The 26,199-nt window shown below is 36.6% G+C and overlaps 2 protein-coding genes across 2 annotated transcripts in view; one reads left to right on the forward strand and one right to left on the reverse strand.

The window, feature by feature from the left end:
- DIPK2A (divergent protein kinase domain 2A) overlaps nt 1-26,199 on the reverse strand; it is a 263,792-nt gene that overhangs the window by 90,786 nt on the left and 146,807 nt on the right. The window lies entirely within an intron of this gene.
- SLC9A9 (solute carrier family 9 member A9) overlaps nt 1-26,199 on the forward strand; it is a 209,620-nt gene that overhangs the window by 39,823 nt on the left and 143,598 nt on the right. The window contains exons 5-6 of the mRNA XM_063339370.1: nt 9,160-9,275; nt 17,500-17,605. Of these exons, the coding sequence (XP_063195440.1) occupies nt 9,160-9,275; nt 17,500-17,605 (222 nt within the window). The remainder of the gene's footprint in view (nt 1-9,159; nt 9,276-17,499; nt 17,606-26,199) is intronic.

Below are 26,199 nucleotides of genomic sequence, written 5' to 3' on the forward strand. Positions count from 1 at the left end.
TTTGCTACCTTGTTAGCGTTACTTAGCAAAACCTAGGATTGCATCCTGAAATTTTGAACCTGGGCAAAATGTTTTTTCCATTTTAAAGGAAAGCATCTCTATATCCCAATAGATATTTGCCATGGTCAAATGTACTACAGAAGACCAACCAAAATAAAATTCATACTGACATGTAGCAATTCTTTACCTTCTTGAGCACAACTCCATAGGAGGTTGTTTTTAAGTAAGCAAAGGCTCACGCAGTCAGGCTTTCCAACCACTCTGGCATTCCTCATAGTCTCATTCAAGCCAGTCCTAAAGCACCAAACACAAGTAGGGTTGGTCTTTCCTAAAGTCAAAGGACTTGGCTTACTCAGGCATGACGGCCTTGCAATTGAGATACAGCAAAGGGGGCAGCTCCAGCAAACACAGTAACCCCTGAGCTTGCTTTCCGTGATACAGCGGTGACAGACTAGCACTGGCCTCTGCCAGCATCTTTCATACATGCACCTTGCTGAAGGCCATGACTGGGTATGTTTGCATGTGTTTCCATTGATTTCTCCCAGTTTCAGTGTAAGGACAGTCTCTCGCTTTGGTCCTGTACCAATAAAGGTGGATCGCAGAACCTAAGAGAAATATTTTGAAGCGTGTTTCAGTTCTCTTCACTTTTTCTGTTACCAGTGGCCCCCAAACTGACTGATACAGAAATCTGGGCTGGCCTTTTTTCATCCACATTCAGTATCTGCTTATCGTTTGAATAACTCTAAACAGCCATCACTTTCCCAAAAGTCCAATACCACAGAAATATCTAATGAGCTAAGCTATCTATAGTACCATGGTTACTGAAATGCAGCCCTTGTTACTCATACCCACATACATCATATCTCTGAAGTAAAGCGTGTTTCTTTCCTTTAGGCCTTTCCACCAAAACTTCTGATTTAAGAAGCAAAAAGAAGATAATCTGTGACTAATAAAAAAACCTTGGTGGTAGATCTTTTCAATTGCTCATTGGGAAATGCTAAGCAAAAGCACTTCTTACATCACCTAATGTCCTACCAAGACCCCACCTGAACCGTTAGTCAGATCTATAAATGCTAAAGCTATCCATATAGTTCTAATACTCAGCTGTTGAGCAGTCATCGTGCTCCAGGTAATTAGGTATGCAGTGGATTTGTAAAGACAGTTTCTTTTCCATTCTTCCAGTTATTTCTATAGCCAAAGGGGTTTTCTTCTTGTGCCATCTATACAGAATGCCTTACAGTAAATTTATTATTGGTTTAGTGTTACCTGAGACACTTTACTGAGGTTTTCTCTTGCTTTGATTAGCTAGCAAATGATTTATTGAAGAAAAGCTCGTGATAATATCCTTTCTGGTGACAAAACTGATTTAAAAGATGACAAAAAGGAGATTATACTAGTACATAGAGCACTTTGAAATAACGAATCACTGTCGCCAAAACATCTGATGTGAAGCATTCTGCTGTATAGAAAAAGTTATAGGAATATATTGGTATGATAGAAATAGAAAGATCAGAATAAAGGAATTAGTATTTCATTTTCACCTCTCCTATTTATGTTTTTCAGCATACATTTTAAATTCTAACTAGTGCCTTTTTATTACTGTTGTGATATCGATAAGTCAATCACTGTTACCTCATACATAAGCAAAAATAAAATCATCTACGTTTGCTACTGTTGCCTTATTAATATTGCTATTTCTTGTGAAAAGAAAGAAATGCAATACAGATTATTTTCATCTTTTGCTTGCATGATTACAGTCTGTAGCTATGTTGAACTGGCTTCAGGCTACAAGATAATCAGGTCTAGATAGAGTAAGATTCTTTAGGGAGTTAGAATATGAGATGGAAAGTTCTCTGCAGATTAGCAAAAACATTTGGCAAGAAAGATTTAAATTACAAGTCTCATTCATGCTACATAGCATAACTGCACAAACACTTTAAATCTGGAATTATGCTTTTAAACCTTTAATATAATAAAGACCCTTAGCAGTGAGATTCAGCAGTGATGTTACAATGAATAATAAAACTGAAGAAAATACAACTTCTCATAAAATCATCAGGCAGATGGGGCTGTCTGTTGAGGATATGGTATGTGTGTTGTACATCTTCACTTAGCAGTTTCTGTTACATTCTAATTATGTCCCCTACAGCTTTAAATTAGGAGTATATTCTTTTAGAACTGATAGGTTTCCCCATTAGCTTGCATGTGAGGATGAAGGTACTTATCAAAGATAAACTAACCTGCCAATATGTATTTAATGACATAATTCTTTCAGTTTGTTCTAATGCACAGGGGTAGTTGCTGCGATGCCACTTTATGCAAGCTGAAGATTTGGCCAGAATTTTTAGGAAACAAAACTCAGCACAAGTTTTCTCACCTGACTGCACCATTCAGGCATATTTTTACCATAAGAGATTTATAGGATTTTTTTCAACTTGTATTTGTCTCATCTCACATGTACCTAAGCTACCTTATGGAAAGGTACCCTGCTTGTCATTGTCATCTTGTCCCCCTTTGTTCACTGTTCATGCATATATAGCCCCTCTCAAGAGTTTGTTTGGACACCACGTTGCCTTGCGTTCCCAGAAATGCTGTTTGGGTTTTTTTTATCAGGTGCATTTAGGTATAGTACAGCTTTTTGTTAAATGTTTAGATGTTGGGTATACTGCTCACTGATATGTTTCTTATATAGCCTCTCATCCACCTATATGGCTAAAACTCTTGCCAGGCTTTCATCTTTCCTGTCTTGATGACTCCAGTATCTTTTTCCTTCACAGATCTGATCCCATTTGTGTCTATTCACAATGCTTCTGTTAAAATCGTTCTTCCAGTCCCTTGACAGCTTCTTCCTTTGCATCTCTCCTCCAGCCTTCCCATTCTGTTCTGCATCAGACATGCTCCGCTTGCCTCTACTTTAAAACTACACATTATCTCTCTTTTACTAGCAGTATGCTGGATAGACGTTTTACTACTTAGAACTTCCTGACAAGAGCTTCCCAAAAACCCCCAAAGCAATTTCGCTATCTCTTTTTAGATCCCTTCTTAAAACTGGCCGTTGCTAAAGGAAACTCTTGCAAAAAATAGGCTTCAGTTGAGCTGCATCTAGTACTGCATCCAAACTCCTTTCCTCAACACGTGGCGATAAAAGGTTAGTAGCAGCAGTACTATGCTAGTAAAAAACCTGGACCTTTTACATATGGAGATTCTTCCCCCATTTTTCACACTGGCAAGCTTTAATTCAGTTGAGCTTCAAAAATGTAAGGACCCGGTGCTCAGAATCATTAAAGCCTTGCAGAATTTTTGTTCTGGTTCTTCAGTGTCTGTTATTTACTTTGATTTTTTGTCAGTCTAAAATTTATTTTGCATTATTGTACTGAGATTTTATGTGGTCTACTTGCCGATTCGTACTGGAAATTATGGTAGCTAAAGGTCAGTTTCCCAGAAGATGATTCTTACTTCAGCCAGTCAAATGTTTACATAGTATCTCCTCTACTGTGTAATGACAACATTGTATGTAGCATTTTTTAGAGATGAGGCACTTGGTAAATGACGGACTTGCATAATCTGGAAAATTCTGAATTCGCCTGTGTTTCATTACATTACTGTTTTTTTCTTTTCCTCTTGAAATGGCAAAATACTTGCTCTAGCCTGATGGGTGCCTCCCCATACTTTCAAAAAAATTATGTTTGGCTGTAGAAAATGTCATGTCTCCTGCAGTAAAGCTAATCTGAGTTTTATTCCTCTATTGCATTGCTTTATTAATATTCCAAATCACAGAATCACATAGGTTGGAAAAGATCCAGGTCCACCTCTAAACCACATCCCTAAGGTATGGTGACTCAACCGCTTCCCTGGGCAGCCTGTTCCAATGCTTGACAACCCTTTCAGTGAAGAAATTTTTCCGAATATCCGATCTCCTTGGTGCAGCTTGACACCGTTTCCTCTTGTCGTATCGCCTAGTAATTGGGAGAAGAGACCAACCCCCACCTGCTACAGCCTCCTTTCAGGTAGCTGTAGAGAGCGATAAGGTCTCCCCTCAGCCTCCTTTTCTCCAGGCTAAACAGCCCCAGCTCCCTCAGGCGCTGCTCGTAAGACTTGTTCTCTAGACCCCTCACCAGTTTGCCCTTCTCTGGACCCGCTGTAGAACCTCAGTGTCCCTCCTGTAGTGAGGGGCCCAAAACGAAACACAGTATTCAAAGTGTGGCCCCACCAGTGCAGAATACAAAGGGATGATCACTTCCTTAGTCCATGACCAAATCAGTTATTCACAAACATTACTTGCAGTACCGAATCATCACTAAGTCCAACTGAGAAGTCTTCAGCGACTGTTTATTCCTGACTGATCTACTTGCCATTTCTTTCTGAAGTATAATGTTTCTAATCATCTAGTTGCTGATCACACAAATAAATTGTTGAATTTGCATATTTATTCATGACAATAAGAAGTTGATACAGAGGTAGAGCAACTCCAAATCAGCTCCCTGCTCTGTATTGATTGTGTATAGCTCCTTGAACAGTGGTATATTCCTAGATGCTAAAAAGACATGGTTTGAGACACTTTGTCACCTAGCAGAATTCACAGCTTCAAGTTATCTATACAGAGCTGGAGGGACAGAGCAGGGAAAAAAAATAAAAGTTCACAGTGTAGGCTCAAGCTCAGACTTCCGTCACCAGGGATGAGGGTCCAAATCGCCTGATACTACATCACACTTCCACATTCATGCACTTTCTAGCTGCTTAGTTTAATGAATAATGGCTAATGATAAGCAAGATGGAGCAGCTGCTAGGCACTGGGAACCTAGAGTCTCTCTCTGGCATGTTGTTAGTATCTAGGAAAAATGAACATGAACAAGATGAAGCAGGGTTTTGAATCTAAGGCTCACATATCTTGCTCTAACTGAGTTGAATGAAAAGGGACTGTCAAGTGGAACTACCTCTTTTTCACTCAGCTTTGGGTTTTGTGAGGGCCAGGTCTCAGCATCACTCTAACAGACCTCACTGGCAAGACCTGTCATTCACTAGCTTGTGAATCCCAAAGGACCTTCAGGCAGCCAGTACATGCATTACCTAGTGCTGGACAAGCCACCCCAAAAAGACCTTTTGGGATTCAAGAGGGTGAAAATAAAGTGTAATAGGGCTCTAAGGCAGCAGCTCTGAGGATTTAGATTTTCAACATACGTGGAAGTCTCCCGTCTAAGTCCTTTCATAGATCCTTTTTGTTACACAGAATGCTACTTGCCACTTCATTTTGAGAAAATAAAAGAATGCTATCTCAAGCAGATAATACAGTATTCTAAATGATACACACTTCGCAGTACAAATGCAAAAGCTAGACATATACAGAAAATAGCAGTTACTTTGTAGTAATTATCAGAGAAGTATCACATCGAACACAGAGGTAAAGGTCCCATAGTTTAAGGGGCAACCACTTTCCCAAAGAACTTACAATATAGATTTAAAAACAAGATTTAAAAAAGCTTATGAAATAAAATTACTTTGCAAGTGTATTTTAAGTTAAGATTATTTTAAATTAAGATTTTCAAAGCCACATTGGAAATTAGGGTTACATTGATTTGCAACTCGGCTTCTATTTCCTTTATACAGCCTTGAAGATCTCAGTTCTGATATTCTAAAAGAATAGAAAAGAAAATTTAGCATTCTAGGTTAGTAAAAAAGTAAAAAGTAAAGTAAAAAAGATGATTTTACAGACAGGAGTCAGAAAGATGGAAGTACCGTCCTACTAAACAGGTTCAGAGCTGCTAATAGTGTTAACTTGATTTGTGTCAATAGCCTACTCTGTGACAACAGTGAGCACTGGGTTGGGGATGTGCTCTAGTGGGACAGGAACATTCTGGAGGAAATGCAGAGTCACTGACACTTTGACTTATTTACAACTTTTTAACAGATATTTTAATGATTTTTTTAACATGTGTATTAAATGGATTGTTGAAGATGAATAAAGCAATCAGATTTGCTAAAACTTGGTGAGTGTAAACTTGCTAAGAATAACCTAGATATATCAAATGAAGTGACAGCAGCCCTAAAAATCAATAAGACTATTATTTTTTTTAGTTCTAGTCTATAATAGCAATAGGAACATCAGTGCAGGGTATTTCCTTGGGATTAATGTCCCGCTGTCATTGGGGCATGCTTTCCTCATTGGATTTCCATCAAGAACACTTACGTTGTGTAACACTGGATTATCTTTAATATCACTATCATTGGGAGCTCAAGTATCCAGCTGAGATCCAACTTTTCAATATATAGTGGAAAAGTTACACTACATCATCAACTAGTTCTCTAAAAAGAGTTGGTATTAATGTTTCTCATAGATAAATTGCTTTCTTGTTTAAATTTGACTGTGTATTAGACTGTGTCACCTGAATAATCTCTGTCACTGAAGACAATGATAAAGCCAGAGTGACTTTTTTGAATAATAAAAAATTCCAAGCTGGAATACACAGGGTTAGAGTCTGATCTGAGCTTTAACAGTCTAAAATGCAGAGTAACTCCTGTGATTTAGAAATGAAATTTATCTTCGTTCTAATCTGTAAAACTGAGAACAGGATCTGATGTCACGTGCAGGATAATAAAAGCAATTGTATTTAAAATGTAAATCTAAAAAATACTAAAGACATGACATACACAGCTTGTGATATATCTAGAGAAATACAACAAGGTAAATTCCCATTTTTAAAGTGGATGCGTGAGTATATCCTATATGACCGCGAATTTATTAAATTCTTTTCCTGAGAGCAAACTCTTGGCTGGTATAAGGTGCCACAGTTCTGCTAATTTTACAAACCTCAGAGAAGTTCCCCCCAGTGCAGAACTGCCCTTTGATTTCTAGTTTTCAAAATAGCCTCTACATGAACTTTTTGTGTAGTTTTGAGAGATCACAAGAAACCAAATATTGAGATGACTATAAAATTAAAATTGAAAACAAAATAAATTATTTCTGGTTTAAAGTTATTTAACATTATTTTAAAGTTAATATAGTTATTTAAAGTGAAGGAGGGTTTGCATTTTGTATGTCTTTGTCTAGTGATAAATCACTTATAAATTATTTACTATTTACTTTAATGTATTACCTTCATTAAAAATACACAGCTTTTAAAGAAAAGATAAACCAGTGTGTTTTAAAAGTTAATTTACAATAGGAAATTATTTCTGTGCATGTTTCCATACGTGTTAGATGGAGAAGGTACAAGTACAGGTTCATGTGGCTTATTTAGGCCGGTAGTTTCTCACATAATCCAAATGTCTGCACTTAGTTGGGTTTATGTTTGAAAAATTGGACCTTTGCCATTTTGGCATTACCAAAATGTATTAAGTACTTCATGAATTTTTTTATTTTGTTTTTTAATAGCACAATATTCTGAGTTTGCCGTTCTCTTTTATCTTTTGGACAAGGGTTAACATCTCAGTGACCAAATCAGGACCATTGTTTAGTCTGTTCTTCAGTTTTATTTCCATTTTCAGTGCAGCCAAGAACCAAATGGTATGTGAACTAAGACCAGGTTCTGTGAGTCTTCTGCTGTACTGAACTGTATGGCAAACCTCCTCTGTCAGTGAAAGACTCCTGAATCCAATTTTGTCCAGTTCATCTGCAACTCTGTACATCCAGTAAGCAGAGACATACTGAAAATATTTAGTATGTATAAGAAACAATGCTAAAGACCAGGATGATGTTTACACTGGGTATTTAAAGAATTATCGTGACTATGTTTACCAGATAGTCAAAACTTCATTTTATTTATTATTTTAAAATATTTTAAACCGAGTCAGAAGAGTAACTCTGGTCAAAACCGCAAGCAGGTTTGGGGAATCATTTCTAAAAGGCAGGCGTATGTTCACTTCCATTACTTGTGACTTTTGAGACAATCGCAAATCAGGACAGCGGCACCACAGTCAGTTTTTGAAGAACTTATTCCCTAAAGCAAACATATTTATACTGGGGATAAAAAGACTAACTTCACTGCAGGGTCTTGAATCGTTATTCTTTGGGAATGGAGAGAAAGTGAGCTCATCAATCAAGGAGACCCACAGCTGGATAAATTGTTTTAGAACAATTGGTGGCTAACTGTTTGCTAGGCAGCTTATGTAAATACATACACAAATACTTCAAACCATTGGGGAATTTTGTGGTGACCTATCTGCTTCCTTCTCAATGTAATAAGGTTACTATACTTCAGAAAATCCACAGCTTGGTAAAGTATCTGAAAACAATTCGTAATTAACTCAGGCTGATTGTTTAGTAGCACTTTATCTGTCACTCAGATCTTCTGCACTTACGTGACTTCAGAAACATCTTAGGAGTATAGCTGAGGGCAAAATGTAGCTAAGTATGTGAATGCATATAACTCTGTTTAAACAATTTTTTAAAGTCTGTAATTAGAAGAGCACAGTTGTCAATTTATACGTTGTGTTTATCGAAAAGGTACTGAACACCATGGGGTTTTTTAATAACTAGATTGGGAAAGTACAAAAATTAAATTACTACAGATTCTACCAAGTGAATTGCTTTTTTTAACATATGTTAAGATTCTTGTTAAAATGCACATCTCTGATAGCATTACCTAGTTATATACACCAATTTTAACATTTCCTATGAAATAGTGAGGATTTAGCAGTGCATTTTGAAGTGTGACTTTCTTGCCTTACTGTCATTGTGAGTTGTCAAATATCTGTCTCATTTGGAGACCTTATCTGGAACTCGGAATACAGCTAACGTTTAAAAGCTGATAGAATAAAACAATTCATTTAGAAATATTAGAGCAAGCCACAGAGCTGATAATAGAACTGCCTTTGTTTAAACGTTCTACAGCATTAGACAAATTAGTCTTAATAATGTCGTCTTAAGCTTACATTACCTTTCTTTTTGAAAAATAAACAGCTAAAAGCATTGTCCTCTGCTACCAGCCAATGACAATAATTCAGAAAAATCTTCGCTTTGGAATTGTCTGTGATGTTTCAATGCAGTACTTGAACAGTTGAATAAGAGATAGAATTCTTATATGATAGCAGTTTATGTTCAGTATTCACGTGATACAGTTATTTAAAAGAAGCTGAAGAGAATAAGAATCTGCTTAATATTGTAAATTAAGCATAAGTGTTATATACTCTGTCTGCATGCCTGTCTTATCTTTCCCCTGACAGGTTGATAATGTATGGTTTTGTGAAGGCCATGCTACACATTGGCCAGTTAAAAGGATGGGAGTTCCACTTCACTGACTGTTTATTTTTTGGATCGTTGATGTCTGCCACAGATCCAGGTAACCTTTTAAAATAAATCACTTTTTCAAAAGTCAGAAGAGTAAATAAGACATAGCAACTGCATGTGCCGTAGAAATGTTCAAAATCTCTGTTTTTGATTTTTTATTCCCATAGCTGTTAAATGTTTGATATTCTGACAATCATAAGTCAAATTGGCTCCCGATATCCCTAGTTTTTGTTTTAGTAACTGGTTTACCTATGTTTACCTCACAAACTATATGAATGAAGTTGCTGGGGAGATTAGAAAAATGTTGTTCTCCAGTCTTCAGGATACCAGTCTCGTCATTGCTGATGTGAAAACTGCTGTAATGCTGGAGCCTCATGGTTAATAATTTAGACATTGCATTCATGTGTGATCTAACACAGGTTAAAGATATGGGAAACATAGCTTTCAGATTTGGCCATATAAATACTGTTTATAAGGTATCGGTTTACAATGTGAATGCAGTTTTTCATGATAAATACAAGTCTAAAAGATAGATACAAAGACAGATACCAAAAGATAGTCTAACAATACCAGACTTGAATTTGCAGGTGAGATTTAAAGCCTACAGTTACAGTAAATACCAAATCTGGGAAACAGACTCGGGGAATTTTAGAATCACAGAATTGCAGAATCGTTTAGATTTGAAGGGACGTCTGGAGGTCTTCTAGTCCAACCTCCTAATCAAAACAGGGCTAACCTCAAAGTTAGCCAAGTTTATAGATTTATTCAGGTTTTGTTACATTGAAAATGTCAATATCAGAGTACTCTGATATGAAAAGGAAAGTACTGCTTTTTGCAGCTGTGGGACAATAGTGAAGGAAGAAGTGAAAAGGGATTTTTTGATACGTTATGTACAAAGAGACAAAGTACAAGGACTGCAAGGGTACATTGGATTTTTGCAAAATTTTCAGTTGAGCTGTTACAGGAAGTGGGACAGAAGGCATTTGGTGATGCACATGACATGCTGCATTAGTGTTAACTACCCTTGAGAAGCCTCTCTGAGAAACTTACGAATAAATCTTTCAAATTCATGGCTATTAAAAGAAATGACAAAAAGCAACATTGTTCTACAAATTTGTTCCATTCTTTAAATGAACCCTCAATATTTAACAAAAGACATTGAGCTTGTGATTTATCATTCTGATGGCTTAAAAATATGGTGTATAACAATTTATTTCCACAAAACTGGTTGTTGCAAGATTGCTGTAAAAGCTGCATCGAATTGTTATTCTCAAATTAATCCAAGCATCCAATATGCTGCCACTTATAAAATCGTCCAAGTACATTAATAAGATTCAGCACATGATTGGAGCCTATCCTCAGAGCAAGAGAAAAACACAGAAACTGAAAGCACAACGAAAAACTAGGAAAATAAATTGCTTATGGAATAAAAGGTTGCTTACAGCTTCCAAGTACATTTCTTGATTGTGCTATGAATAGAGTTTTTCAGCTGGCTTAGTTTCTTTTCCCATTTTCCAGTCCAATACGATTTAGTTTCACAAATGAACGGGTTGACTTATGAGGAGAAGTATATAAGACAAATGCACTGATTTTGATTATAATAGTATTAAATCACTACTGATTAATCTGGAACAATCATGAGGGGAAAAAAAAGAGAGGCCCCTCTTGTGCTGGAAGGAACGAGAAGTGAAAAGGATTACTTTTCCCAGATTTTTAAATCAGCTTGAAAACTGCAGTTGAGAGAACTACTTCTAGTGTGACAAACTATCATTGATTAATAGTGTTTGTAATTACTCGTCTGCTTATGTAGAGTGTCTGTGCATATCCAAGAGGTTTTTTAATGGTCAGTCTTGCTTCCTCTGTTATCTATTCACAATATTCTAAGCTGTTTCATGTTTTCACTAATTTTATTTGTAAAGTTTAGTCCCTCAAAGACTTAGAGAACTTTGATTGAAATTTTTTCTTAATTTAACAGTAGACATTGATGAAAATATTTGTGTTGTAGGATTTGCTAACGAATTATAAACTCAAGCCATGTAAAGGGCTCATTGGAATTCCAAAATCAGTTAAAATATGGTCCCCTGGAGGACCGATACATCCTAGAGTATAAAATAATCAGTCTAATGATTTTATATGTGATATCTAGCTTTAAAAAAATAAAGAAATCTTTGGTAAAATGTTGTTAGTGTTATAGAAGCATGATAGAATAATAAATTACTGTCTTAAGATGAAATAATAAATTCCTGTCAGATTTGCTACCTGATTTTTCATTTAATTCTTCACCTTGTAGGATTATAAGCTCATTTCAAAAAAAGATTTAATTTCCCTTGGCTGTGGAAAGCAATTAAGTCTCAAAAGATGTTAAAAACTGAGCTGTTGACTTGACAGAAGTTGTTCTGATTGAGTTTCTTATTTGTAAGACTAAAGATGACTGGTAGATGTTTACATGTTAAATAAAGAATTTTACTACAAGGGCAGTAAACAAATGCACGCCAGCTAAAAGTTGCTAATATTGTTAAAAAGAAGGAAATAATCCCATACCACTCTGTAGGTTTTAGTTTTGAAGGGTATTTGAAGATCTTTAATACAGAGATTTTTGCATGAAATTAGTTCAGAAGAATTCCTCTTACATGCTAGGGTTTCCCTTATCTAGGAAACCAGCACTTGAACTAAGTTTAAGGAATGAATTTATGACTAAATATACTTGGGACTATGTTTTGCTTTATAGACTGTTATCCCTAAACATCTGTGATACTTAGGGATGCCTCAAAAAACTCTCACATCTCTAGAAAGAAAAAGTAGAAACTTTAGGGACAAAGCAAGGTTACTTTCAAGTGAATCATTTATTTTACAGCAAATATCTCCTTCCAATAATTTGTCATTTTCAGCAGAAGAGGTTTCTCATTTCAAGACTTCAGGTCAGAAGTTTAATTTCTAAGGAATAGAATTTTAAAATTCTCAAATTCTCCCTTCATTAGTCTTTAATTTAAAATGACAGACCAGTATTTATAGTTTTCTTTATTCTGATCAATAGGTATCGTTTATCGTGTAGTTGGGGAAATCATCTCTTCTTGCTATTTTATCTGCGTAAAACAGCATGGATTCCTCTGTTTTGCTGTTGAAGGGGTTTGCCTTGTGTTAGTATTGTGTTTTGATTTCTAATATAACCTGACTCTGGAATTTTTTTGGTGTGATCCCTTCAAAGGGTATGGAGCAGTTCCTCCCTATGTTCTGGTACACGCATCGCTCATCAAGAGCAGCAAAGAGACTGTGGAAAAGGTGGTGGTGTGGGGAGTGGAGCCCCCAGCTCTCTCTCCCTGAGCATCAGAGACCTGCAAAATGAAACTGCCTCACATGCGAGCACGGATAAGGGTATTCTGACAACTGTCCTCTGTGGTTGAAAGCCGACACAGCAACAGGCCGCAGCAATAGGCTGCGTCAGGGTACCAGTAGTTGTAATGGAATAAGGTGAATGACAGAACAAAACTGGCACACGAATGAATATATTTGACCTCTACCTTAGCAAGCAAAAAATAAGTGGAAAGTACAACTTTGGCAGTTTGTCTTAGCTGTTGTTATTAACACGTTCTGTGAAATGACCTTCGAATCCAAAGACTTTTCATGTATCTTTAGCACTTCTTTTTTTTTTAACTTTTGACATTTCAAGCATAGAAAACAGACTGACCCTCACAAGGTTTGCTGAGGCATAGCTATTTCTGAGTTAGATGAACTCCCTTACCTTTGGTCATATTGATAAACACAAGGCTCTTCTCTATTTGAAGTTACTATGGTTACAGCTGAAGTGAAAATGCAAGTTGCACTGCTGTTATTATTGATAAAATTGGATATTTATCAGAAAGAGCAGTTTCTGTTTCTCATAAAATCAAAGGATTTTGTATTAAGAAGCATAATTTATAAATACTGCAAAGTAATACATTTTATACACTGGTTATATAAGACTGTTTAGAAAACTATTTTTAATTAAAGTATTTTTATGCTTTCTTCTTATTCACCACTGAACTAATCTGTGAGTGGTGTGACTGATTAGTAGGGAAAGGAGACTATAATTAAAATTGGAATTGTTATTTTTAGAGAAAAATGGATAGGAAATTTAAGTGAGATTTCTCTCATCTTATTTTCTTCCCATTTGATACTGCCCTCCTAAAAGAATTTAGGCCCATGAGCTATGAAAGATATTAATAGTTCTAGTCAGAAGACCCAGATACAATAATACCAGTACTTTATATACTGGTCTCATTTATTTTCTGAGCTTCCGTATTGTTTTCAAGCATAACAGCAAAGAAGTATGGGATACAGTTAGCTTAGGGATTGTTGTAGTTTGCTGATATTTCAGTTATACATACTTTTTACAGGAATTAATAACAGGCCAAATTGTTTCTACATATGTCTAAAGATATCTTTCACAAACCAGCTGCACAGACATTTGTTCTGACTCGAGTACCACCACAACCGTGCCAGGCTTAGCATCTAACAGATGTTACCTCAGTCCATGGAGTCAAGGAAGAAGTGAATCAGATTTCTGTTGGCAGAAGTACTGTGAAAATCTTAGCTGCTTCACTATTTCATGCTTCCCATCACTGAATTTTTCAATGACATTCACAACCCTCTCTGAGTCAGGAGCTCTGATACATATTATTTCTATTTGAGTCAGTTTTCTACTGCCACAAAAGATGTTTGTTTGCTGTCCCTCAATTATCTGGCCTTCTAGCCATCTAGTTCTTTATCCATCTCTATCTCTGTCCTCATATGCTTAGACTGAAATAAGAGATTAAGAGATACTGTGTACTTTAATTTTTATAATACATATTGTATCTAATGAATTATACAAGTCTTTGAGTAGTTGCCACACAAAAACCAAGCCCTACTTACTGTTCCTCAAAAGTGCCTTCAGAAAGCTGGAGAGGCCAGACTCACTGCAGTGTAGTATCCACGATCTTTACTTAGATAGGAAGGTTCTCAGAGACTAGATATGTTACTGTGGTATATGATAGCAAGTACTGAATTTTTTAATTAATTCCATTGAGTTTTAAAGTCATCCATCAGACAAAATATGATGTGACTACTTTGGACAATGATGACTATTCATACAGCATTATTCTATCCAGTGAGTAATTTAAATTACCTTTCTTCAATAGCAGAGTATCATGTCCCTTTTAGTATGCCCCTTCTGAACTATAACCATAGATTGTCATAATTAATGAAGGCACATGAGATCTTGAGGAAATGACTAGTCACTGGTTGGCAAAACAAGGTGAAAATGTTTTGCTGAACTCTTAAATGGGGTGGATGTGCTAAAGATTATGCAGTTCTCTTTCTTATGAAGATAATATTTAACATTTTCATTAATGAGCTGGCTAATGCAATAGAGGATGCTTCTCTAATGTATAATACTATGCTGAGAGGAGATTGCAGACACTTTGAAGGACAGGATTAGAACTCAGTGCAATTCTTGCAATGATTTAAAATCAACAAGGATAAAGGCTACACTTAGAAATAATCAACTTCATAGACAGAAAATAAGAAATGAGCATTCACTTCTGAAAAGGATTTTGAGTTTACAACCTGAAAATGAGTCATCAGTACCAATACATAGCAAAAAAAGGAAAGCAGGATTTATTAAAGTGTTCTACAGCATCTTTTCACTCTGTTTCTTGACAGCAAGTGTCACCTACAGTACTTGGATCTGATTTTGGGCACTGTATTTCAAGAAAGATATGAGATGATTAGAAGTGGTTAGAGGGCTCGAAAACATTACTGAAAGGAGGAGATTGAAAGAAGTGAGTCAGTTTAGGGAGGAGACGTCTGAAATGAGTCTTTGAATAGGCAAATGTTGCTGGAAAGAAAAGGGGAACAAACGTGACAAATTATTCGCGTCTCATTAGGCTAGGAATGGAAATTACAGACTTGAAGAGCAGGAGGGGAGATTTAGGTTTGACATTCAGGAATAACTGCATTTATAAATTGTATGAATACTGAAGAGCAGGTTAGTCTCCCTTGGGATTTGTGGAATCAGCATCACTTTAGTTCTTTAAAAACAGATCAGATAAGGATCTGTCAGCAGCAGTATGGCTGAAGCTTGCTGCGTCTTGGGCCAGACAAACATAGGGACAGAGCAGAGATCAGAATTTTTCAGTCAGGGACCAGCAATGCTGCAAAGATCCAAGAACCTCCATTGGGAATGGGAGAAACATTTGAAATGGAAGATACTTTCTGAGAACTGGGTGAACTGGGGAGCCTCTCCCAGAAGAGGCAATTGATGCATTACTATGTTGGTTGCTTTATTACTTTGCTTTCATTTGAAAAGATTTTAAGTCAGATTTTTGGGGTAGAGTTGGGAGAGAAAACAAGAAGAGAAAGCTGTTTTCTTAGGGGGCAAGAGGAAGGAGAGGAACGTGTAGGCATCTGTCTAATTGGTTTGGCTTGCTACACATACATATCAACAGTACGTCGGACTTTGATTACTATTTTCTTTTCCTTCTGTCATTATCACAGGGACTATTAATGTGAGCCCAAACTAATTAGCTAATAAGCAAAAGCTGGAAATGGCAAACAGTTTTAGAAAACAAGTCTGTTGTTATGCCAATGACATCAAAGAATGGGAGACTAAATTGGGTCCACATTTAGCACATTAAGGCAGAGTTGCTAATCAAGCAAAAAGCGAATATAGATATTGGTGAACCAAGGAAATATCTTTTACCAATAAAACTTCTTCCTACACCTTTGAGCTGTTCTGGGGAAAGAACTCTTTTCCTAGTTTAAATTCTACCTGCACTGGGAGTACATGAGCGAGGTTACCAGGATGGTTAAATATAACGAGCTGATTTAAATATAGCTATATCAGCAAATGTTCAGCTACACACATCTCCTAAATTGTCTTCTGTAGAAGAAAATTCTTCAAAGATAACACATCAACAGAGATCACTTTGACATAAAATCTCACAGGAGAACTGTGAATCTATTTTGGGTTTATAAACTGATTTTTAGATTACACAGATATTTAAGTGCCATTTAGAAAATCTTACCAGCAATGATTTCAAAGTTCCAAGAAGTGTTATTAAGACAAAGCATAATCACCTGTTCATATTTTTGTGTGAATTATCAGCAGTCGTCTCAGTGTAAAAGTATGTAATTTTCATTTCTGAAATGTCAGATGTTAACATAGTATCCCAGAGGCACTCCGAATCTTTGGGATTCCTGGGCTATAAGGATTGAGTCAATTGCACAATTACGTACTAGAATGAGCACCAGTGAAGCAGTGAGTTACTGTGTAATTTTTAACCATACAAATAATGGGGGCCCTTTACATTGAGTTTTGTTTGAAAAGAGAAAGCTCTGCTTCATCCATGCGAAGAGAGAATAAGAATATCAACACAGAGCGTAGATAGCCGCCTTTGGCTATCTCTTTGGAGATTATGAAGTGCTAGGTTGATCTTGGGAAGGATTATGACCCCCTGTTCACAGGTAAGCAAACTGAGGCATAAAACAACTTAGGCATCCTGTAATATCTACAGGACTTAATTACTTGAGTATAAGCCAAGTGTCTAAATGCCCTTGAGGATGTGTGTCTAAATGATTTGCCCAACTTCAGTTTAAATTCAACACGCTCTATTTTTTAATATTGCACCGATAAGGTAAAATCAAATATAGCATATAATTCAGGAAGAAAGGAGGGACTTAAATTAATGATATGCTGACGGAACCTTAAAATGGGTGGCAAGTATCAGATAGCCTGATCTGGATAAGAGAGCTTCATGACTACAGATACGCTACACTTGCGATGAAGGTGGTTCTGCTGCTGGTGGGACAGGGTATAAGGTTATTATGCACGTTCCTCAGTGAACACGCATAACAGATGGATAAGTGTTATTACATCCTTCTTAAACTAGGTAAACTGCTACTCTCATCGCACAAAAAGTCTATGGCAAAACCCGTCTTTTCAGCACCCTTATTTCTCCTTGGTCACAAGATCACAGTCCTTTATGCACAGTGAAACATGCTGTGACATTTTAATTTGTGCGTGGTTCTCTGCGTGACAGGGAAAGGTTCTTTCTAACTCAGCTGAAGCAGCAAAACTCATAGACTTGCTGGATTTAAGGATCTGATATACTTCAGCTGATCCCTTTTAACTTATGGTATCCACTCAGGTAACAAATAGGACTGGACTTCTCGAAACTCACATTCTAACATTGCTTTATTTCTTGAACTGCCAGAGGAATATGAAAATAACAAACTCACTTTGCTTTTTCTCCATACAGTGACAGTCCTAGCTATTTTCCATGAGCTGCATGTGGATACAGATTTGTACACGCTCCTGTTTGGAGAGAGTGTCCTAAATGATGCCGTGGCTATCGTACTGACGTAGTAAGTACACCCACCTCCGTTCTTTACTTGGTGAGATAATTACAAGCTTTAATTGCTGGTATAATTCTCACTGATATAGCTTGTGCAAGTGTAGATGTAACATTTGAAGATTTCATTACAGAGTTGTAGTTCTGGAGTTGTTCTTGGCTTGTTAAACACCAGAATTCCAATATTGTTAATGGTGACTGTGTACCCAGAATACAATTTTAGTTCATTTTCTTCAACCTAGAAAGCAGTATATTCTGTGAAATGCGTGAATTTAATTTAATATGATTTATTTTCTCATCTAAACAAGATATCTTGAAAAAAATAATGCTGAATGAGCACCCAGGATATAGGACAACCATAAAATTGGAGATAGGATCTTTTTATTTTTTGCAATCTATTATTTTCCAAGATTAAACCACAAAGTGGTACACAGTAGCTCGGTTTATCTACTTCTGCCTATTGAATCTGACAGAGCTTCAGCTGATAATACTAAGTTTATATATAGCCTTTTTATTCTCAAAAATCCTCAAACAGATCACAAATGATGGGTCAAAATCACACAAGTATATGCTGTCCTAAAAATACAGATACTAAGTACATGATTAACAGGATCTCAAGTTAACTCCACTCTACATGTATTATATGCTTCCTGGAGCTTTGCTAGAAATACAAATAATCCTCTCAGATAATCTTAAAAGTAACAGAACTCTGCAAAATCAAATTCCGTTTTCTGTGATGCTTGAAGATGCTGCACAGTAAGGCCCAAGTCAGTGACACCTTTCTCCTTAGTTCCTCTAAGATTTGTCCTATCCTTCAGAAAAACAGACTTTTAAAGAGTTTCTAGTCATTAAAAAGTTAGCTTTGTATTTTGTCTGAAACCCCATGGAGAAACTTATAATAGTTGAATTGCAAAAAACCCCAAACAAAATTGTTTCACAATACAAAAAAATAGTATTCCTATTTAATTTCTCATTCTCCAATTATCAGTCTAGTTAAATTCACCTACACTGAACTCCTCACATAGTTTTTAGAGCAAGAGTAATATTTTCAAACTCTGTCAAGTGTCTGAGCACAGCATTTCATGATTAGATACAGCATGGCTGTCACATTCAGTGACTGCGGTTGGAATGCGTCACTTAGGAGAGCATCTAGTACATCAGAAAATAAAATGTGCAAAGGGAAAAGCTAAGCAAAGAATAGAAGCTTCAGTAGAGAAGACGGATAGAAAAGCATTAAAGCAGCTATTAGAATTGGAAAGAAGCATGCAGGTGACAAAAAGTGAGGGGGTTTTTTCTCTCTTCCTTGGCTTTGTTTAATAAAGGCCTAGGCATTTATAGCTCGTTTAGACTCTTCACCTGCTAGTGCAAGGTTCCTATAGACTGTGGAACAGTTAAGCTACAAGCAACTCAAGGAGACCCAGAATATTTCAAGTGTCTGTAGTTTTCAGTTGCTGTGATGTCAAAGCACACGGATCTCTTCAAAGGTACAACTCTACTGCAAAGCAAATCTAGAAAGAAAAATGCTGTCAAGATAGTACATGATTCATGAGTTTCTAACCTTTACTCTTGCCAGTACTCAACTCTACATTATGACCCTCAGCCTGCACATGGATACAGATATCTATAGGAAGGATGCCTGATGCAAATGCTGGCTATCTCCTTCTCATGTTTTCTGTGCTGTACACAGGAGATTACAACTCGTGTATTTTCTATATATTCAGTGTGACTGATACCTTTATTTCTCTAATATATTTAGTAATTTGTAGAGACTGAAGAGAATATACGGCGGCATCATTTTCACATTTAATTAATTTCTGGCTTAAATAATCAGTTTATGCACAAATACAATGTTTCTGCAACCTAATATGATCTCCCTTCCTGTAGCCTTTTAAGTAAGGCTGTACTGTTAATAATGTCAGCTTCAGTGCGTTAACACCCCACTAAACCAAAACAAGTTTAAATGAAGAATGCGATTTTTCTGTCACTACAAAAGAACAGCTAGGTTTTTTTCTCTGTAACACATACCACTTTTTAGGATGGTGCAAACACATGTTCATAATTACAGTAATAGAGGACTATTTAAAAAGGTGTGAAAATAATGTTTACAGATCTGGAAAAGCAATAAGTCATTTTGTATGCTATGTAATGGTAAACAGAAAATAGAAAAAGAGACTACACGGTGTCTTTCATCAACTAACAGCATAACCAAGTTAACGTCTGCAGGAGTGACTCACTGCAGGAAAGGGAGGAGGAGAAAAGAGGGAAGGCCCTTATGGCTAGCTGTGGCAATTTGGCAAGGTGAAGGTAGTATGGCTGTCTGCCAACAAGGCTTTATATTGACATCTCTCTTTTCCTCCAGCTTTTCCCTCCAACCTCTATTTTTCCTGTGCTGTTTACCATTTAGAAGGACAGCAGCAGGACCAGCTACCCCTACATTTTTCATATGGATTTAAAAAGTCAAATTAGCTGTGTGTTGCTGCAATAGTATGTATAGACATGGTGGCCAATTGCCTTCAAGAAAATACCGATCAAGCACACAAGTTGTCCAGGCCAAATCAGCAACTCTCCCCCAGGCCATCTAGCCATACCAAACACCTGACTGCAAACACCTGACTGTTTGTGATAATTGCAAAATTTCATTTATACTGTGCTATTTTAAGATAATCCATGCAGGAGGGATCACTGTGAATCAAATTGACAGGAGTGGCTGCAAAAAGGCTGACAAGCTGTCGCGCATCTGGGAGAGCTCATACAAAGGCCTCTATAAGCAAGGGTACTGTAGATGTAACAAGGATTTTCTCCTATATAAGTAACTTGCAGAGTTGCTTACAAATTTTCATTATTAGGGCAAAGTCCTTCTTTTAATAAAAAGTCTGTAAGAATTCTCACAGAAAATAAACATTTTGGATGAAAATGAGGATTCAAATATTCAAAATGAGTAATTTTTGAGCCTGTTGTGTATCAAGGATTCAAGATATTTAAGAAAAATAATAAGAGCCCTTCAAGACAGTACTTATTTGATGACTAAACATTGCTTTTACCCAGAAAAAACTATATGACTAATTATGCCACAAATATTTCCTACGTGCTTTGTTTTCCAGGACTGGGCAGCTGTGTCCACTTTCTGTGTCTATTTACAGCATAAGCTTTATCTGTAGAAGTATTTTTTATATGCTAACATTAAAACAAACAAAATATATGTAGGAAAAATACGATTTTTGAGCTCCTTCTGAGTGTGTTTAAAAACTCTTATAGTCTTTATGATTAAAGATTGTTTCACGATTTGGAATTTAATTTTAGACAACAGATTGTGGCAACCTTTTATGAAAAGATCTTTCCAATGATATTTTTATTACAATTTTTAAGAAAGAAATCATTCTGTCTTCTTCAGAAGACATTGTATTTCATCACCAAGAAAGTTTACCTGAGTTTATTCTGTAGCTTCCGGAATAAAAGAATATAATTTAAGATTATTTTTCTTCCATTGCTGTATCATAATATATGCACGTAGAATGACTTCTTTTGCTTTCTTGGGTGTTGGTCTACGATGTAGTCAATACTTTCATAAACGATTCCAGATGATAGCTTTTGTACCACTGTTTGTATCCTTTAACTCCTGAGTTTTCAACTTCCTCAGCTTTTTTGCAAAAATAATAACAAAATTGAGCTTACAAATGTTCCAACACACAGAAAGCTGTTCTCTGCACTATAAATTTAACCTTCTGCCATCCAATTCCCTGAACATCACAAAGCAGCAGTTTGTTCAGCTTCAGATATGCATAGGCATCCATGCCATAGGACACAACGTTCAAGGTGATCTATTTCATTCATAGATTTCAGACCCAGGAATGTTTATTGTTGCTAAGGTTTGTAGATAGAACTTTACAGCCAACTACAATGAACTGCCTGTGTAGTTAGACACTTACTAGCTAGTGGACCACATTCTAAAGATCAAAAGTGAGAAACGTTCCAGTAACTTCAGTTGGAGTTGTGTGTGTCATGAAGATGGTAGAATCTGGATGAAAATCAATAATTTATGGATATTTTTGAGCAAGTCATGAGGATTAACCTCTTATTTCACTTTCATTCATTTTTCATTGTTCTGTCTTCAGACCATATATCACTTATTGAAGAAAGCATCTACATATATTTTGAGTGCACATGCCGTAGGTTTGGACTTGGCATAGTTTTTGCACATTTGCAGAGAAATTTGATGAAGAAAGTACGGAAGAAGTTGTATAAAAAGCATTGAGTAGCTTGAGATGTGACTGAAAAGTAGCTGAACAGGTCATTAGCATTGAGACAGTTTATTTAGCAGAGCTATTAAATCTTTCTCATGCTGAGTGCTCAGCGAGTGCAGGATGTGGAAAGCATTAATGAATACTGATACGTGTTCCCTGTTAACAAATTATCTAAGAGAACATTACATGAGAGATGTTTCCATTGTAGTCAATGTCAGAAGCGTTTTGTATCATCATTATGTGAAAGACACAACTTCATTTCTCTGCTGGCCCTGTAGCACTGCTCAGTGGACCTGATGAGTTTCATCCCCTTCCTGGGAGAGGTGATAGTGTGGAAATCACATGGGCAGCAGGGGCATATGCCATCGTCTTTCACAAGCGGTCAAAACAAGTGAGTGGGAGCCAGGGGACACAGGACACGTGACATTGTGACATATGGCAAGGAATGGATTTCCTAGCTCTGTTACGTGCAATCAAGAACAGTTTGATACATGAATGAAGTGAAAATCCTGGAGATAAAAAGCATGGTTGAGGATCACACATCAGTGAAGCCAGAGAACACAGAAACTAGCTGACATATGAAATGAAGACCTCCCATGTCAAAATGCCAATTGCCCTAGAAGGCTTAGAACTATAGATATTTCTGGGCAGAGAGGAAAGTAATACCGCAAGCATAGTTTTCTAGTGAAGTTTGGATTGCCATTTTTAAGTACCTTAAATGGCATATAAAGGAAGAGATGATGACCTTGGAGGTTCAGAAGAACCTGAAGAGGAAAGGAAACAAAAAATACTGGATTGTTTTGAAACGGATATTCTGCTTTTTTTGTAAAGTATTTATTAGTTGTATAGATTCCACAAAGTTCATTCATGCCTATTAGCAAAAATTGGGCAATGGAAGGCCCAGATTTTGACACAGTCAGGCTGTAAGGCTCCCTTTGCAAAAGTTTAGGACCAGCACCGAAAGGCTAAATTCTTAGAACTAGGTAAGAAATGGAGGTGTAACAGATCCTGTTATTGTATGATCCATTGCTGATAGAACAGTATTTGCTGGTGAGATGCATATTTGCACTGATGCTCACAGATGCAATATTGTTTCAGGAATTCAGATTGGCCAGATAAAATGGTCTAGAATAAATAGGTAACTTTAATTTTTTTCCTTCCCCCCCCAAAAAAAATCTGTGCTGGTAAAAGGGTATTACAACCACCTTCTACGTAGTAAGCTTATATTGACTGGTTCAAAGATTTACCAAGCAGTTTACCAGGATGAAGAAATCTCCTTTTCCAAAGTTCTTGAAATATAATTTTTTTCTAATAATAGATGTATTTCAAGTCCATTTTTCATCATCTAGCTACAGCATATGACACTATATCTGTGCTTGATAAATTAACTGTCCATAGAATCCAGACCCCTTTTTAATAGTTTAAAAGGCTTGAAATTTATGACAGGTAGTTTGGGCACTGCCCATTTCATCTTGCTTTTATCTTTCCTTCTTCAGCGTAAACAGGGATTATCTGCTACAGTAGGATAAGGTATAAAGGAGGAACTCTAACTATTCAATGTGTTTGTGGTACAGGGAATAGTATTGAGGGAAGAAGGGGCAGGACAAATCACTAAAGGTGATGGTTAGCTTTGCAACGCCCAGTGAGGAAATCATGGCTCCTCTTAAGTATTTCCAGGATGGACATGAACCAACGCATGTCATAACATATCTTCATCACAACATATATTCTCTGCTCAAAAAATACTTTCATTCTACTCTAGTAGTAGCTTATGCAAGTTAATATCATGTTCAATCCATTTTTTCTTGGCCAAAGTTCTCCTAGAAGCTTGTATGGGGCTTCCTAAAATAACACGTCAAAGGTAACTGAGACAAATTTATTGAAAAACAGTATCCATTTCCAGGGGAAATAACTCAGAAGACAGAGTTCGGCTCAATTTGTGCTGAGCACCCACTAAGGTTGACATTTCTCAGACAGTGATCCCTATAATTGCCTGAGGAAGTCAAGAGAATTCCTTCTGTCACACTGGTGATTCTTACTGATAGGTATAGTCAAGATATTACTAATTTTAGTTCAGCTTTCTCCAAAATATAAGAAACTCTTTTGACCAAATGGATCTCAAACAGAAAATTAGTAAGAACCTTTGAACCTTTCTGGTTTTAGTTATTTGTTTACCTGTATTCTTCTATTACTTCTGTGGTTTTAATTCTGTTGTTATGTCATTGAACTTAAAGGTAGTTTACACAGGAGTAAAATGTAATCAGAGACTGAAGAAACAGACATTTGACAAACACCAAATATAGGTACAAATATTTGGTTTATGTTTCACTTAACTTGGTCATTGGCCTGGTGAGGTAACTATCCATTATCTGCAAGCATTGCTTTCCTATTTTCAAGATTTCTAATTGTGATTCTTTGTTTATTATATATTAAAATAAGCAGTTCTGTAAATGACATGAAAAGATATTGTAACCATGCTGCTTAATAATGAAGTTGGGAGCTGGGATTTGCAGGAAATAATATTGGCTTTGAAAACTGTGATGAGTGTCTCCTTGATGCATATCTCAGTAGATGTGAGGCTCCCTTTACAATTATTTTAAGCTTTCTTCTTTTGTCATGGGCTGTCTCTAATTTGGATCCTTTGCCCTTCCATTTTTGGAGCATTATTCTGTATAGATTTTGCCACACTTTGATCCCTGAACCCACTGAATAACAAATTTTGCCAAGGAAAGACAGCTGAGTATTCTCATATCCTATTTTTCCCTTAAACTGCATTTATAGTCAAAAGCAGCCTTTAAAAGTGGTATCATGAGCTTCCATATGTACTGTCTCAAAACCTTTTGTATCACGTAGTCAATTAAGAAACAAAGACTTTTCTATCAGCCAATACTTTGTCTTTGTTTCAGTTTCCTCGTCATCTGTAGGTAACTGGGAGTTCATTCAGTCTAAGAATATGGTGAAGTCTGTCAGCGTGTATCCCATACCTCCTGCAGAGATTTATTAGGCACCGTTAGCAAATAGCAAAAATATGATTGCTTCAGTATTGAGTCATTGCATGTGAAAAATGGGTATTTGTTTCTCTATTGCCCTTGTATTTTTAGACATTTTTTAACCATGTATTCATGCAATTTCTTAGTGTCTTTTACTATACTATTTCAGCCACTGGAGTGAAAAAGAAACTCATTTAAGTTTATTTCCAACATGTATCTCAGTGCAGACAAGATATTATTCACACAGCCTAAGCATATCAGTATGTAAGTAATAGTGTAAAAAAACCACCCTTCTATTCATGAGTCCTTATGCACACACAATTGATAGCTTTAGTGTAGCTACACATAAAACTGTTCAGCCCAGGTACTTCTTTTTCAAAAGCGTATAAGCCTCATTCCTTGACAGCTATTGTAGAAAGTATGCACAGAGACACACTTCCAGCCAAGGCAGAAAAGAGGGAAATACAAGCATCTGTGCCATCAGACAGATGACAAAAAGGTAAAAGGGATTAACACGTGCAACATTTTCCTGGTTAAAGAAAATAGGTGGCATATAGATTTGTAAAGGTGGGAAGAGAAGGTGAAACGGGGATGAAAGAGAAAGTAAGAAATTGAACTGATGAAAGCAACAAACGGAAATTGTGAGGGCATGGCTAGAAAAAAGAAGCAAGAGTGAGAAAAGACAAGACATAGCGAGAAACCAAGATATGGCATACTGTGTAAATACAGATCATGACAGTGATACTTAAACCTGTAGCTAGGACTCTTTAGAGGAAAGAAAAGCTTCTTTACTCATAGCGATGCAGAGGAAAACCTGATTATTTTTCTCTGGTGCATTGTTGCAGTATTATATTGTTTTGTTAGGAATGTCTATGTTTGAAATCCTTACGTAGTACAGTAGAACGTGCTCCTGAACTGAGAAGAAACAGTGAAAAGTATAGGAATTAGGACTGCCAGTTTTAAAGAGTTGTGTGCTGCAATCAGATAAGGAATCTGAATTCAGGAAAGGAATAAGATTCTGCCAGAAACACAGGGAGTTGTGCCCAGACCCTTTCTTTGTAGCTGTCTCTACATAAATTAATTGGCAAAACTGGAGGAACTGAGGCTTCTAATTGAGGCTTCTAGTTAGAACAGTGGCGGGCTTTGGTGGGTGGTTGCCTTTGCAAAACCTGACCTAGAACTCACAGATCAAAGTGAGACCAGCATTGTACTGACTGACCAGGTACTAACTTGCATTATCTTGAATCCTTGTTTGTCAAGTCTGTGATTTAGGGATTTGAATGCCTGTGAGCTACAGTTCTGGAGAAATGCCTAACTGCATCTCTGGAGTTATCCATAACCTCATTCCAGATAAATACTATTTGTGATTTTATCCA

This window comes from Chroicocephalus ridibundus, chromosome 6, assembly GCF_963924245.1.
Source record: "Chroicocephalus ridibundus chromosome 6, bChrRid1.1, whole genome shotgun sequence".
NCBI lineage: Eukaryota > Metazoa > Chordata > Aves > Charadriiformes > Laridae > Chroicocephalus > Chroicocephalus ridibundus.